The 16,093-nt window shown below is 39.8% G+C and overlaps 1 protein-coding gene across 1 annotated transcript; it reads right to left on the bottom strand.

The window, feature by feature from the left end:
- Positions 1-6,666: 6,666 nt before the first annotated feature.
- On the bottom strand, positions 6,667-8,839 carry LOC136232219 (CASP-like protein 1C2). The gene is made up of 3 exons (XM_066021259.1): positions 8,682-8,839; positions 8,494-8,596; positions 6,667-6,900 (listed from the first exon to the last, which is right to left on the bottom strand). The coding sequence occupies exons 1-3, from the start codon at positions 8,837-8,839 to the stop codon at positions 6,667-6,669; spliced, it is 495 nt and encodes a 164-aa protein (XP_065877331.1).
- Positions 8,840-16,093: the final 7,254 nt, after the last annotated feature.

The raw sequence follows: 16,093 nt of genomic DNA, 5'->3' as shown, positions 1-16,093 counted from the left end.
ATATGAAGAAAGGAAGGAACGAAATTGAGGAAGAACCGAAGAAGTCGAAGTTGTCACGGCGGATTAGCAGATTGAATCGCAGGCAGGAGGCAGCAGCTAGGTGAGGAAGAAAGCCATCGTGCTTTGTTTTGGTTTGGGTGGAGATTTGTTTTGGGTCTGCTTCCTTTGATTAGAAAAAGGATATAGAGGGAAAAGTGTTATTTAAGGGGGGCGAAATGGACATAAGACATGAAAGTATAAAAAATAAACTGATTTAAAAAAAAAATATTAAAAGGGGCAAGTGACCCCTCTTCCAAGCTGTATCTTCGCCCCTGGGCACTAGTATCGTCATCATCGCCAATATCGTCAACAGGTCCAGCAGCGACGGGGCTGGTGGTGGGAGCAGCGGTAGTGACAGCAGGGGTGGCGAGAGCGGCTGCCGATGCCATGCCGATGATGGCGACAAGGAGAAGAGATAGAACGATAACCTTGCTTGCCATTTTATTGAATTTTTGGATTTTGAATTGGTTTTTTTTGATCTTTTTGTTTTGGAGGATTATTATTCGAAAAGAAATGCCTTAGTTCTTTAAGGGATAAAGAGTCTTCTAGATGCTGACGTTTGGGTACTTAATAAATAGTTTTCTTATTTTATTTTATTTTATGTTTTGACAAATTACTAAAACAGAGAGATACTATTATGTATTATTTTATTTTTTTAGAGGACGTTATGTATTAGTTAAATTTTTTTTTGGTAGAAACAGGAAAAGAACAAACAAAAACGAAACAAAAAACTAGCCTGGGATCAGCCTAGGAAAGCTAACCCCAACTCTATCCTCTAAAAGGAGAGAAGAAAGATAGATAGGAGGATCAGATAGGGTGGTAACACCTAACGTCCCCTCATGCCCAGCCGCCGCCAAGCGATCCGCAATTCGATTTTGTTCTCTGTAGATGTGGCTGAACTCTAAGGACTCAAAGGCGGAGCCAAGACTTCTTATAGCTTTGATAAGGTTCTGGTTACTAAGACAAATAGCATGATTATTAGAGATCATACTAATTGCCTCCTTATTGTCAGACTCCACAGCAAGCCTTTTAAAACCCAGATCTCTGGCAAGCTTGACTCCAGAAAGAATACCCCAAAGCTCCGCTGAAAAAGATGAGCCCAAACCCAGGTTATGGGTGAACCCAGACAACCAGGCACCTCCGGCGTCTCTGAGCACACCTCCAGCCGCGACTCTTCCATTGTTGAGGCAGGAGCCATCCGTGTTCAACTTCACCATCCCATCCTTCGGCCTACACCAACCAACGAGGTGAACCTCTTTATTCTCGATAGAGTTGGCAAGGGGGTCCCCTTTGAAGCTCCCAGAAATGGTAAGGAGCTTTTTTTGAGAAGAACTCGAGTAAGTTCTGAATAAAAAAAAGTCTTCCCACCAAAGATCTCCTCGTTCCTCCATTTCCAGAGGTGGTGGCAGATAATAGCAAATAAAATGTCTCCCTGCTCCATGTCAGCCAGTAACCTACCATTAACCCCATTAGAGAACCAGTCATTCTCAGAGTGGGCAAAGAAGGAGGGGAGAATGTGGTGCGAAAGAACTTTCTGCCAAACCTCCTTACTCTTAGGGCAGTCCCTAAGGGCATGGCACAAAGATTCAACCTGGCCCCTGCATCTACTGCAAGCTCCAGAATCCGCCAAATGCCGTCTCTGTCTATCTGAATTAGTCAGCAACCTGTCCTTGACACCTAGCCACAGGAAGCTTCTCATTCGATAAGGGATTTTTAGAGCCCAAATGGATTTCCAAGTATCCGAGAGAGGGCCAGATCTGTCGAGAGTAAAGGCTTCAAAGGCAGATTTACAAGAGTAAGCTCCATTGTTAGTCAGGGCCCAGCAATGCCTATCCTTGTCCTCCTCAAGATTGCTAATCTTAACTCCCCTGATTCTAAGGAGAGTATCCAGGCTCAAGAAGGTATCAAACTTAGACCAAATCCAGTCCCCATCAGAGTCCACCACATCAACAATCCTCCAGTTGCGGAAATTGCTAGGCGGGGGAGAGCAACAAACCTCAATAAGCGGTTTATCTCCGATCCAGGTGTCATACCAGAAGCTTATGGACTTACCATTACCCACCTCCAGGCCAACCCCCGTGCAGAATTCAGCAAACACAGCACTGAGCCCTTTCCAAAGGAAAGAACAATTGACAATTCTCTCCTTAGGGCCCCCAAAGATTTTGTCCTTTCGATACTTGCCACAAAGCAAACGAAACCAAAGAGAAGAAGGGTTCTGCCACATTCTCTAGAGGAGCTTCATTAATAAAACTTTGTTGTTGTCCTTAGCTTGCCTAATGCCAAGACCCCCCTGCTTTTAGGCTGGAAGACCTCCTTCCAAGGGACAAGGTGAATCTTCCTTCCCTCTCCAGACTCTCCCCAAAGGAAACGCCAGTTGATTTTGTCAAGCTCATTGAGAACCGGCTCAGGCAACTTACAGGCTTGCATGATATGATTGGGAGCCGCGCAGTTAACAGACTGAATTAAGGTTAGACGGCCAGCCAAGGAGAGAGAATTAACCTTCCAACTAGCACACATCCCATTAGTTTTATCCAGAGTCTCTTTAAAGGAGGCTTTGGAAACTCTGTCACTGTGGAGGGGAACCCCAAGATACTTACCCAAGGAGTGGGTCAGAGGGATGCCCGAAAGATTGCTAAGTTTATTACAGAGGCTTCTATCCATGTTCTTAGAGCAAAGCATCCGAGACTTGTGAACGTTGATCTTCTGGCCAGAAGCAGCGCAAAGGCAATTAAGGATATTCATGACCACACCTACTTGCTCCTTATTCCCTTCCACAAAGATCATCACATCGTCAGCGAAGAATAAGTGGGAAATAGGAGGGCAAAATTTGTTTATGGACACAGGATGAAGACTCCCTGTACTCACAGCTTCTTGAATAAGGTGAGCCAGCCTTTCCATAGCTATCACAAAAAGGAAAGGGCTCATAGGATCTCCTTGACGGATACCCCTAGAAGGAGAGAACTCATCAGACATATATTCATTGTATATATTTTTTTTCCTGAAACAAAACTACTATTATATACTAAAGTACATTTTCAATCTTATTAAAAAAAAGTACATTTTCAAATAACCATTTGTATTATTATATACTTAAATTTTGGTTTTTTCTTTTTTTTTAAGCAATAAATAAATTTTCGTTATTTATTGTTAAACAATTTCAGATTTGGATCACCTTAATATTTATAGGGAAAAGTACAAAAATAAACCTTGTGGTTACACCTGTTTTCAATTGCAGTCTTGTGGTTTAAAAGTTTGCAAAATGGTACACTAAGGTTCATTCCGTTAGCAAACACATACCAAATTGACTAACGATGTTAAAAGTCAAAGGAAAAAGAGTTAATTTGGTCCTTATATTTATTTATTTTATAAATTAACTCCTCTTATTATCTAATTACGATAAAAAACCCTCAAAATAAAAAATAAAAATCAATTATACCATCTTCTTGGTCTCTTTAATTTTTTTTTTTTTTTTACTTTGTCTCTCCTCTCTTTTAATTTCTCTCTCTCAAATCAGTTTGAATGCTCACCAAAAATTTAATGTTTGCTTTTGAGTTTCGTCTTTTCAGTTGTGAATTCAACGAACAATAAGCATAGTTATGAATATAGTTTAATGGTTAAAGTATTATATTTCAAGGAAGAGATTGTAAATGTTATCGTTGTCTTAATATGTTCAGTTTTGCTGATAACAACAATTCAGCCAACAATGGAGATAAGTGGCCTATGTTGTACTAACTCCCACATGGCCTGCAGATTTGGAGAGCGTGCAAGAGGATGAAGAATGTGATCCGTGGGTAAGATTAGTGTACTGTCAGATTGACATTCGGACAAGAAGAAGAATGGGCACCTGCTTTTTATTTTGTCGTTATCCTGTTTGGTCTAAGTATTTATTCAGAGATGCAATCAAATGAAGACATTTTGTGGCAGAGTCTAAAGCACAGCAAAACTATGGGGGGAGGAAATGTTAATCCCATGATAGCATGTCAATTACGAGAGAATGGGTAACGATGTATATTCTTTCACTTCATTTTAGTAATACTCTTACAAAATGAAGAACCGCTAGAGAAGTGGTGGATGATACACAGTTAATTTGGACTTGAAAGAGCTATCTACTGATAATGGAGATGTTCAATTGCTGCCACAGGTTGCTTCAAAACAATGTAATAATGAGGTGGAATAATGAGTTATTTGTTTAGTGGTTAAATTGATTTTAGAGAGAGAAAAATTAAGAGAGAAGAGAGAAAGAAGAAAAAAAAGAAATTAAAAAGATGGAGAAGATGGTATAATTGATTTTTATTTTTTATTTTGGGGTTTGTTTGTGATAATTAGATAATAAGGAGGGTTAATTTATAAAATAAATAAATATAAGGACCAAATTAACTCTTTTCCATTTGACTTTTAACACCGCTAGTCAATTTGGTATGTGTTTGCTAACGGAATGAACCTCAATGTACCATTTTGCAAACTTTTAAACCACATAGGTGTTGTTCGAAAACAGGTGTAACCACAAGGTTTATTTTTGTACTTTTCCCATATTTATATGTACACTATAAGTGGTTGAACTTTTAATATAAGGATAAATTTAAAAAAATTCTTCAAATAAAAAAAACCTTCACATTTTTTACCGACTCAAATTTTAGTCCATCTTTAATTTTTAGAAAATATAGACGCTTTTTTTTTCAAATGTGTAGTTAACCTTTTACAAATTCCATCATAAGAATTAAAAGCGTCATAAAATTATTATACAAGTCGACACAAATTAAAAAGCATGGCTAAATATTAAATACGGGATAAAAAAATAAAACTATATTTAAATAAAAAATATCAGGACATTTTTTCACGATGCAAATTTTAAACCGTCTTTAATTTTAAAAAAATTACGATGCTTTTTTTAAAAGCGTCTTTACTTTTTTTAAAAATACCAACATATAATAAAAAGTGTCGTTAAATGACAGTACTGACCAACACAAATAGAAAAGCGTGGATAAATTTTAAAATATAAAGACGCATCTCAAAAAGCGTAGTTAAACAAGTGTCGTAATAGACCATTTTTTTTGTAGTAATAGATGCTGTATTTATACTAATGTTTTAAAAACCGGACCGGACCGGACATCGAACCGGATTGACAACTGGATCAAGGATCAATTGGTTCAACCGGTTGATTCAGATTGGTTAAACCAGATGACGTCATAAATAATATATATATATATATTAATTTCATTTAAATTATAAAATTTATTAAGAGTTTAAAATTTTATTTTATGTATATTTAAATTTTAAATACTAAATTAACTTTATTTATATTGTAAAGATTAATTAAGTTTTTAATAATATTTATCAAATTATATAAAAAGTAAATACTAAATAAAATTTTAAATTTTAAGTTTCAATATAATATGTATTGTTTTTAATCACAAATTGAAAGCTAGCTTAGTGATAAGATGTATCCAGTGGTCTTTAAAGGCCTAGGTTTGTAGGTTTGAATCCCACCTTCAACATATTTATATTCAACCAGACCGGTTCATGGTTGACCCGACCGGTTCAAACGGTTCAATCCGATTTGTTGAACAATTAAAGAACCAGCATCAATCGGACCGGAGATCTAACCGGTTTGCGGTTGAACTGGTCGAACCGTCCGGTCCGGTTTTCATAACATTAATTTATACTATTGTTAGAGTCAGTTGAGGTTTTTTTTTTTTTAAATCTATGTCTTAGGTTTAAAATGCAACTTGAATTCACTTGAATCAGAGTTTGTATAAAAGAGTTATGACTATACAAACCGAGTCAGTCATGTAACTTGACGAGTCAAAAGGCAGACGAGTTTCAGAACCTAAAAAACAAGCTTAGCTCAACGAGTCAAGCACGAAAACTAACGATCTTAGCAATTTTTCGCTTAAAACTCATCCCATGGACCTCCGATTCGTACAAAATTCACAACACAAGTTAACTAACCCATTTAGAATGATGTAAAATCAATTAATACATAATTAATCTCCCAAAAAGGAATGAATAACATTGACTCATCAATAACCCCAAACCCCCATGCCATATTTCTTAAATTCTTCCACCGAAAACAAACAAACTTGAAATGAAACTAAACTCACTTAAATCGTTTCTTCTCGAGGATGATGAATTTGATGATATTACTCTGAGTTGACGGCCGTATTCCCTTCTATGATGACCAAAAAAGAGAAAATAGAAGAAGATGGAAGGAATACGAAGTTTTCTGTCGGTTTCTGAAAACTCACATTCTCGAGAGTAGAGAGAACAATTTACAACATCAATCCAATTTAACGTCACATCATCAAATATAAAAGACCATAACCCACTTAAAATTACCAAACTCTCTCTCTTTTATAAAATGAAATTAACATATAAAACTATAAATTTAAGGATGTTACAAAGCCCATAATGAACATATATATGAAGGAGTCTATATCGCCGCCCGTCCTTACAATCTTAGAATTACATATAAAGTTGGTATACGCACGGTTGTATTCACATGGATTCTGATGACTGCATTTAATCAGCAATTAGATCTAACAGTGAATGACCAAATTCACGTGGTCATCAGGGTTCATGTGAATGCAACCGGTATATGCATATAAAAAAAAAGAAAGAAGCAGTGATCTAAGGCTTGACAGCAAAAATGGGGGTGAGAAGTGGACGAAGAGAGATGAGAAGAAGAAGAAGGTAAAAAATAGCAGCAATAAAACCAGCAGCAAGAGCTATGGCTGCTTCGTCACAGAATTTAGGAACTTGTCCACAAATAGGTAACCATCCGGCATGACCGTTCCCTTTTTTTCCCACTTGAGCTATTGCTAAAGCTGCTGATATGCTTGATGTTAACAACACTGTTATTACCTGGAAACACACCAATTCAGTTAATTAATTATTTTCACATTCCATCAGGGACGAATCCAGGAGGAGCAGGGGTGCTTGTCACCGGAAAATGTTAGAAAACTGTGATCAGAGCTTTAATTTTTTTTTTTATGGTATAGGGCGGTCCGGTGCACTACGCGTTCCTGCTGAACGAGGGACCGCCACAAGGGTTTAAGGTGCAAAAATAACGCTAGCTTAGCAATTTTACCTCTAACATCTAAAATGGTGCAATTTTACCTCTAACATTGAGGGTTATGAGCAATTTTACCTTAACGTTGTCGATCAAGTTAGATCATTTCAGACATTATTTGTCAAATTAACCCAACTTGACAATGTTAGGCTTTGCTGCCAATATTAAGAGTAAAATTGCATAATTTTAGACATTAAAGATAAAATTGCTACTGGCTGTAAACGTTAGAAGTACATTTTATACGTTATCCCACTTTTTATATAAAAACACCACAAAATATCAATTAGCACCCATAAATCACAATAAGCACCTTCTTTCGATGATCTAGGATCGGTGTAATTACTCATTATTATTCGGTCAGTTTAGTTAAGAGGACTAACTTTTAAAGTAAGAGGATTTACTCGGTTCACATAGGATCCATTGACCCTGATTTAGGAAGAAATAGATAAAAATTATATAATTACCTACGGATATTATTGTTGTAAATATATAAATTCTGTGTAGTTATGATCTTTTCCAATTTGTAACTGATTGGGATAAAATTCAATCCACCCTTATCCGTTTTGAAGAAGTATAGATTTATTTATGATCAATACAAAATTGTATAAATTTATTCCTAACTTTTCCAAGTAAGATCAATTTCCGTTGGTAATCATTCTTGAGATTCGTAACTGATTTTTTATTAGACGGAAATATCTGTCACTAATGCTTAGTTTCTTAAAAATTTGTAATTTTTAATATAATTTTGGACTTAAAGTATTATTTGGCCTTTGACTTATAAAAATATTTGTGTTTATACCCTGACCAATTATTTTGTGACGTTGACTATTGACGTATACCAATATGATAGAGAACAACCCAAACTAATGATAGGAACATTCTAGAAGAGCTTAAGATTTATGGGATAGAGACATTTTGAATATAAGACATTAGTACTAGTATTTAGGGTACGAGTTATGAGTATATAAGAAATAGTTATATAGGGGATTAAGTTTTTTTTATTGTGTTTGGCTACTATTTAGTAGAGAGGGAGGTTTCTTCGGTTGGGATTAGAGGGTTAAACTCTATCACTTCTATGTATAACAATATAGCAGTATTTCTCGAGCTTCTAACACAATCTATTATATTTGGTCCTTAACGTATAACAATCAATAACATTTTTGTTCAATTTGGACAAAAATGAATGCATTGATATTTTTTGGTATTTTATAACTAATCAAGTTGAGAAAAATCCATGTTCTCTAACGTTGTAGAAACGGAGAAACAATTAGTTTTCGAATGTTATGTGTTATATAAAAATCAGAACAACTATACAAATTGACGAAATATTATAACAACGAACATGTTATGATCATCAATCACGAAAAACAAACATTTAACATTACCGTATCTAGTATGACAATCAAGCGTCCAAGGAGGCTTCTAGAGAAGAGAAAAATGACAATAATAGTATACACACTGGCAATTGCTTCTGCTATCACAAAATACCTGCACAATTGAGAAAAATCGTATTATCGCGTCAGAAATTAATAGGCGATACTAAATTGGAGCAGGAGAAAGAAGAAAGACAGACTTGAAAGCAGGAGTGTTGGTGTATTTAGCAGTGAAAGTTAAGTTCAAAACTTGAGCAGAATCATGACTCCTGACCATGGTAACAATTGCAACAACTGTAGCAGCTAAGGCAATGAGCCTTAGGATTATGGGCATAACCTTGTTCATCTTAACAGCCATATGGATCTTTAATTTGATGAAAATTGGAAGAAGATGAAACTTTTAAATGGGGAACATTTCTTTTTCCACAGCTAAGATAGACAGACAGGAATATGAAGTGGGTGCGGCTGCATTTGTTTTATTGGTTTCATTGCCTTGTTTGGTGACCGGTAAGTGCACCACCATATCTAAGTCAATGTGAAGATGTGAATAAATTATAAACAAGGGTAAAAAAATACATTCACGTTTAATAAATAGAATATAGCATGAGTAAATTATATCTATGGTCACTCAATTTTACCCATTTTAACATTATGATTATTGAACTCCAATTCTTAACCGTATGACCACTGAACTTTGCACTTTTTAACACCGGGGCCACTCAACGCCTCACAACGACCGTTGACGGTCTCAAAATAAGAAATTTGATAACTTGCTGGATCCGATTAGATGATCTCCACCGTAGTTACCTGCAAAACAGAACCGGAGACAGGATCTCCGGGAAAACTCTCCGACGATCAAGTCAGTTTTTGTAGGAGGGTTGGTAAATTGATAATCGTATTGCTGGAAAAAATATGAACGTACCTCTCCCTCTGGCCTTATGGCTTTTTATAAGTGTTCTGAAGTAACCGCCGAGGGCGGTTACTCCTTCTAGGCCACGTCCCTTACGTGGCAATAAACGTGTTTGAGTGGGAGTTTTAATGCCCCGTTTAGGATGTCGGGGCGGTTATTCGCTTTACCCGCTTCCTTTATTCGGAGCCCGTTTGATCTTGGACCATGGGTCTAAGTGTAGATTGGGCCCGTGTTTATGATTCGGCCCGTTTTGGCTTCGCGGATCATCACATGCCTCCCCTTTAGTTTGGCAAGAGCCCTTTAGGGTCTTTTCACATGTTATAGGGGACTCTTCGTCTTTGTCTGGATATTCGAAAGTTGTTCTTTCAAAATTCGAAAGTTGTTCTTTCCTTCTCCTATCATTTCTTCTCCGGCGTCAACCCCTTAGTGTTCGTTCTTCTCTGTATTCTTTCCCACATGTAAGTTTTCCTTTCCGTTACTTGTAATTCGTTCGGCTCTTTACTTCTGTTCATTTTTCTTCATCAATATGTCGAACCTTGACCTCGATTTCGCACCGTTCGACGAAAATTACGTCCGCGAGGTGTCTCATGAGGTCGATGAGATGGTTGATGAAGCTTCAACCAGCTCTCCTGGGTCTGATTCCCATCCCGCCGACTTCCTCCACCTAGCGAATACAACCGATGAGGGTCTAGGTTTTGACCCTAAGAAGTTGATTCCGCCACCTGTCCCAACCCCCCGTTTATTACCGAAGAAGGACCGGTCAGGAAGCCTAGTTTGTCGCGAGACAATTGATGATTTGCGGGAGCAGTATCCTTGGCTTCAAGGTCTCGAGACCATCATTCCCGGGGAGGATAGAGGACCGGGCGACTACCCAAAGGGGTATTTCACCATTTTCGTCGCCCAGATTATCTGCGGTTTCACGTATCCGCTGGCGGATGAGATTGCTTCCGTCCTGGGCGGTTACGAAATCGCACCCGGTCAATTGCATCCCAATGGATGGGCCGACTTAACTCTGGATAAATTTCTGGCGGACTGTTTGGAGGTTCCCTTCTCGCTCAAAATTTTCTCTAAGCTTCATCATTTCAAGAGTTCGGCGGGGTATTTCACTTTCATCCGTCAGAGCGGTTACTATGGTTTTGACGAGAAGCTGAACAAGATCCGCGAGTGGGATCGATCTTACTTCTTTATCAAGTTTAATGAAGGGAATCCAAACTTCCTTCGCTGCTGGGGCCGGCCCAATGTAAAGAGTTTGAACTTCGGTTACCCCAGTGAGGAAGAATCCGCCGTTATAAAGTTCTTAAAGAGTACGCCTCCTTTTGTATGGACGTATGATCAGGCCTTCCACATGCTAAGATGTCGAGTGGCGATTGCCTACCGCGAGGGAGATCGCGTTGTCTATATCCCTTATCGCGTTTTTGTTCAAGGTACTTTCCTTTTTTTTCATTTCTAAGTTGATGATTTCTTTTAACCCTTTGCAGGGGTGATCCTTTATCTCAACTCGCTGCAGATCGGGAGGCGAAAGCTCTAGCAAGAAGGAAGAAGCGGATGGAGGGAACAACTTCTGTTGCAGGGGCGAATTCTCCTGTGGGGGCGGCTCCTTCTGTTGAGGCGGCTTCCCTTCCAATCGTTTCCGTTTCACAAGGTCCCACTTCTGTTTCTGAGGACCTTCCTTTAACTAGGAAGCGAAAGAATAATGCAGATACGGAGTCTTCTCGTCCCAGGAAGAAAAACACATCTGTATCTCTTACTGTTGGCGGTACACCCATATCTGCTTCATCAAAAGGAAAGAGCAGTACACCAATTCACGAGGTATCTTGATTTATTGTAATGTTTATTGTTCTTTATAAGCTATCTGTTGTTCTTCTGATCTCTTTCCTTATGCGTTCGCAGCCCATTCCCGATATTAGCGGGTGGTGGACTAGGACCTTTGGCATGGCCGTGAGTTTCTCCTGTAAGGACATTGTTTCTTCCATATGCAATGTCTTTGGGCGACTCCCCTCTGCTTCCCGCGTGCGAGAACAAGTACCGCTTCCTACTGCTATGGAGGGGATCGAGAAGCGCGCCATAGAGGTATATTGTTGTTTTGGGGGTAGAAGATTGTCATTCCCTTTCGAGGATTTTGTGTCCATAGTAATCGCATGTTTTTGTTCGCCCTTTTTATTCGCGAGCCGTCTTATATGCAGATTATCAATTTCGTGGAGGGCGCTCTCCGAAGGGATGCTGAACGAGCCAAAGAGTTGGAGAACCTTGGTACTGAATTGGCGACTCAGAAGTCACTTTATGATGATGTCCAAGGGAAGGTAAAGGCTCTTGAAGGCGCTTGTCAGAAGGCTATGAGCGAGAAGGAGGAAGCTCTCAAATCCCTCCAGGCTAAGTCCGACGAGCTGCAAAAGGTCCTTGATGATCTAAATTCATCCAAGGAGGCTCTGGAGATGCAAAAGAAGAGGGCTGAGGAGATTCTCGCTGAAGATGGTGCTTGCATCTATTGGTATGGGGAGCGAATTCATGCCGCTTATGAGCATGGACATCCAGATCGAATACTTAACCGCCCCAAGGTTCCCATCCCTGAAAAGGATTTAACTGAGAAGTGGGACAAGCTGGAAGCCGAGGATGCTGATATGGATGAGGTACTCCTCTTAGATTGGCAGAGTTTTCAGGCCTCTCCAATTAGCTGCGAGATCCCTAATCAGAACGCGGAAGAAGAGGTACCACAAGGCGTTTCTCAGTCTGAGCAAGAGGTACCTCTCTCTGAAGCGGTTACTGATTCGAGGGTTGAGGATTCGCTTGAAGCAAATCCGCCCACTGGAGGAGATGAGGGAGCCGCTGAAGGCGAGGAGGGCAATAGGGGTGAAGGAGAGGAAGCTGTAGCGTAGTTTGATTTATATTTTGAACTGTTGTATGCAACAAACTGCCCGTATATATTAATTTTCTTTTACTTGCCGCTTTACCTACATGTGCGATTGTCGTTTTATTCCTTGTTGCCCCTTATTTTCATATGTTACCCTTGTCTTTTGCTGACTTCATCCTTGTAATTCTTTGTAGTTAGTTTCGTTTTCGCTAGGGTGGCCAGACCCTTTTTGCAATTTTTTTTAGTACTCGTTTATTCGCTTAATTTTATGCCTTATCTTATGATTTTTCTTTCGAAAATAATCATAAGGTTAATCATAAGGTTTTGCGAGTGATGCGTAATCATGCATCCGCCTTTCTTTAATAGGCAACACATTTATGTGTTTTTAAGATTAACCATAAGGTTTTGCGAGTGATGCGTAATCATGCATCCGCCTTTCTTTAATAGGCAACACATTTATGTGTTTTTGTGATCATGTTGAAAAGGATCCGCATTCGGACGTAGTATATTGAATAAATGTAATAATTGAATACCTTTATTGATAAAGAAAAAAGGCTTCTTATTACATGGGTACATAAACTGCGTGGGATCAAAGCCTTATTAAAACCTTTTATCAGAAAACCCATTGGGAAAAACTCATAAAAGGAAAAAGAGTACTCGTCATTTCCTTGAACTACTCGGCCTGTTTATATAGGCGTAGATTCTCTAGATTCCAGGTGCGCGGGAGCTTTTTGCCGCTCATTTCTTCTATTTCAAAAGTTGATGGTCCTAGCTTCTTGGATACTTTGTATGGTCCGATCCAGTTGACGCCTAATTTGCCTTTGCCTTCTCTGGATTGTATTTTATCCGCTTTTTTCAAGACCAAGTCGTTCTCGTTGATTATCACTTTTCGCACTCTTCTGTCATGATATTTCTTGATTCTATTGCGGTACACTGCCATTTGCATGTAAGCTTTTTCCCTTCGTTCTTCAACAGAATCCAATGCATCCCTAATATTGATAGGATTTTGTGTGTCGCAATAATAAATTATCCGATCTGTAGGCGACTTGATTTCAACAGACAGGACCGCTTCGGCTCCATAAACCAGTGAGAAAGGTGTTTCGCCCGTTACTGCTTTTACAGAAGTTCTGTATGCCCATAGCATATGGGGTATCTCATCCGCCCAACCTGTTTTTTTATCACCTAGCCGCTTCTTGATTCCCTGAATCATGGCCCTGTTGGTAACCTCTGTCATACCATTCGATTGAGGATGATTTACAGAAGAAAAATGATTCTTGATTCCCATGCTTTCGCAGTATGTTTTGAATTTGACACAGTTGAACTGGGTGCCATTGTCGGTTATAAGCTTTTGTGGGATTCCGAATCGCATGATAATGTTCTCTCGTAAGAACTCGATCATTCGCTCAGGTGTTTGAGCGGTTACTGCCTCTGCTTCTACCCATTTGCTGAAGTGGTCAACTGCGACTATCAAGTACTTCCTTTTCTTTGTCGTTTCTGGGAATGGGCCCACTATATCGATTCCCCATGTTGCGAATGGCCATGCCGTCATTATAGTGATTTGTTCGGCTCCGGGAACATGCTTTTCATTCGCATGGATTTGACAGCTGCGACATTCCGCAACCATCTTCTGGGAATCCTCCACCACCTTGGGCCAGTAATATCCCATCAACTTAACCTTTCTTGCCAACGCCGCCGAGGCTTCATGTGCGCCACAAATTCCTTCATGTAGTTCTCGCAGCACGTAGTCTCCTTCATTGCGGTTAATGCATTTCAACCATGGACATGTATACGATTTCCGATACAAAGTTCCATCTCGAATTGAGTATCTCACTGACTGCCCAATTAGCTTTCTGGCTAAGCTTTTATCAACCGGCAAATCTCCCTGTTCCAAATATTGGCGAATGGGCATCCGCCAATCTTCATCATCTACCAGTTCTTCGATGACCATAATCTGATCGACTTTGAACGCTGGTGCCGATCTTATCTCCAAATCGCATGCTTTTTGACTCCATGGTTCTCTACTCGCCGCTGCTTTTGCCAATACGTCAGCCTTTGTGTTTTGGCCCCGCGGAACATGCACCATTTCCCAAACGACTCCCTTGCGTGTTAACTCCTACGTCAATCTGCCGACCTCTTTATGGTATTTCACCAGATCCTCCTGTTTCACCAGATAATTTTTTGTGATCTGATTTATCATGAGTTTAGAATCGCTGTAGATTACCACTCTTTCTGGCGTAAGTTCATTAAGCAACTTCAATCCGCATATCATTGCCTCATACTCTGCGGCGTTATTGGTAGTTTCGAAAGTTAACTTTGCCGCATAGTACAGGCGAATAACCTCCGGGCCTTTGATGACGACTCCCAGTCCAGCTCCATCTGTGGATAATGCCCCATCTGTGAACATGCTCCACTCTTCTTTTTGTGCCTTTGGACATGCGTCATCATCCCACGTGAACTCATTCACGAAATCGGCGAGTACTTGACTCTTTAGTGCTGGTCTTCCTTCATAGCGAATATCGAATTCTCCTAAGCGAATTGACCATTCCATCAATCGGCCGGATGCGTCAGGTTTCTGCAGTACCTTTCGCATTGGAATACCAGTTCTCACAATGATAGTATGCGCCTGAAAGTATGGTTTTAATCTAGCCGCCGTGGTTATCACCGCGAGGGCCATTTTGTCTAACTTCGAATACCGGAGTTCTGCATCCTTCAAGACTTTGCTCACATAGTACACTGGATATTATTGTCCTTCTTCTTCTCGAACCATCACAGTGCATATCGCCATACTGGTGATGGATACATAAAGAAATAAATCTTCTCCATCCTCCGGCCTGCTCATTAAGGGCGGATAACATAGTAATCGTTTTATACCCTCAAATGCCTCTTGACAATCCGGCGTCCATTCAAAGGACTTAGATTTTTTGATGGCATTGTAGAAAGGTAGACATCTCCTAGCTGAGCATGATATGAATCGCCCTAATGCCACCAACCGCCCATTCAGTCTCTGTACTTCTCTTATGTTCCTCGGTGTTTTCATCTCCATCACCGCTTTTACTTTCTCCGGATTCGCCTCAACTCCCTTGCTGCTAACAATGAAACCCAGGAATTTTCCTGCTCTTGCTCCAAACGTGCATTTTTCTGGGTTCAATTTGAGGCCATATTTGATCAGCACTTCCAGGATTTCTTTAATATCCTGCGGGTGGTCTTGCATCTTCTTGCTTTTAATGATCATATCATCTACGTAGATCGAGAAGTTCTCGCCTGACTTGTCTGAAAATATCTTGTTCATCATCCGCTGATATGTTGCTCCCGCGTTTTTCAGTCCAAAGGGCATCACCTTGAAGCAATAAGTTGCCTGATGAGTTAAAAATGATGTCTTGATTTCATCCGCCTTCTCCATGGGTATCTGGTGGTAACTGGATTTCACGTCGGTGAACGATAAAGATTCAAATCCTGCTGTCCCATCTACCAATATATCAATGTTAGGTAGCGGATACATATCCTTCGGACAAGCTTTATTCAGATCTTTGAAGTCGACGCACATTCGGTACGTTCCATTTGGCTTTTTGACTAGCACCACATTGGCTAGCCACTCCGGATAGGTGACTTCTCGAATTGCATCTGATTTTAGCAAATCCGCCATAGCTTTTTCAATCGCCTTCTGCCTTTCTGGAGTGTGTCCTCTTTTTTTTTGTCGCACTGGGGTTGCACCTTTGTCCACATTCAAACGATGGGTTGCTATGTCTGGACTTATTCCTTTCAGCACTTCATTTGGAGCTGCGAATGCCAACTCGCATTGGATCAACACCTCGGTAATGGCTTTCTTCGTTTCTTCTGGGAGTCCTGCCGCTATT

This window comes from Euphorbia lathyris, chromosome 6 (genome assembly GCF_963576675.1).
Source record: "Euphorbia lathyris chromosome 6, ddEupLath1.1, whole genome shotgun sequence".
Classification (NCBI taxonomy): Eukaryota; Viridiplantae; Streptophyta; class Magnoliopsida; order Malpighiales; family Euphorbiaceae; genus Euphorbia; species Euphorbia lathyris.
This window is presented reverse-complemented; position numbering and strand designations above follow the sequence as displayed.

Excerpts from the sequence above, each read along its gene's own strand:
- LOC136232219 (XM_066021259.1), bottom strand. The coding sequence starts at position 8,839 with ATGGCTGTTAAGATGAACAAGGTTATGCCCATAATCCTAAGGCTCATT. Across the intron at positions 8,597-8,681 it reads ACCAACACTCCTGCTTTCAA|GTATTTTGTGATAGCAGAAG; the intron begins GTCTGTCTTTCT and ends TCAATTGTGCAG. Across the intron at positions 6,901-8,493 it reads TGATTGTCATACTAGATACG|GTAATAACAGTGTTGTTAAC; the intron begins GTAATGTTAAAT and ends GTGTGTTTCCAG.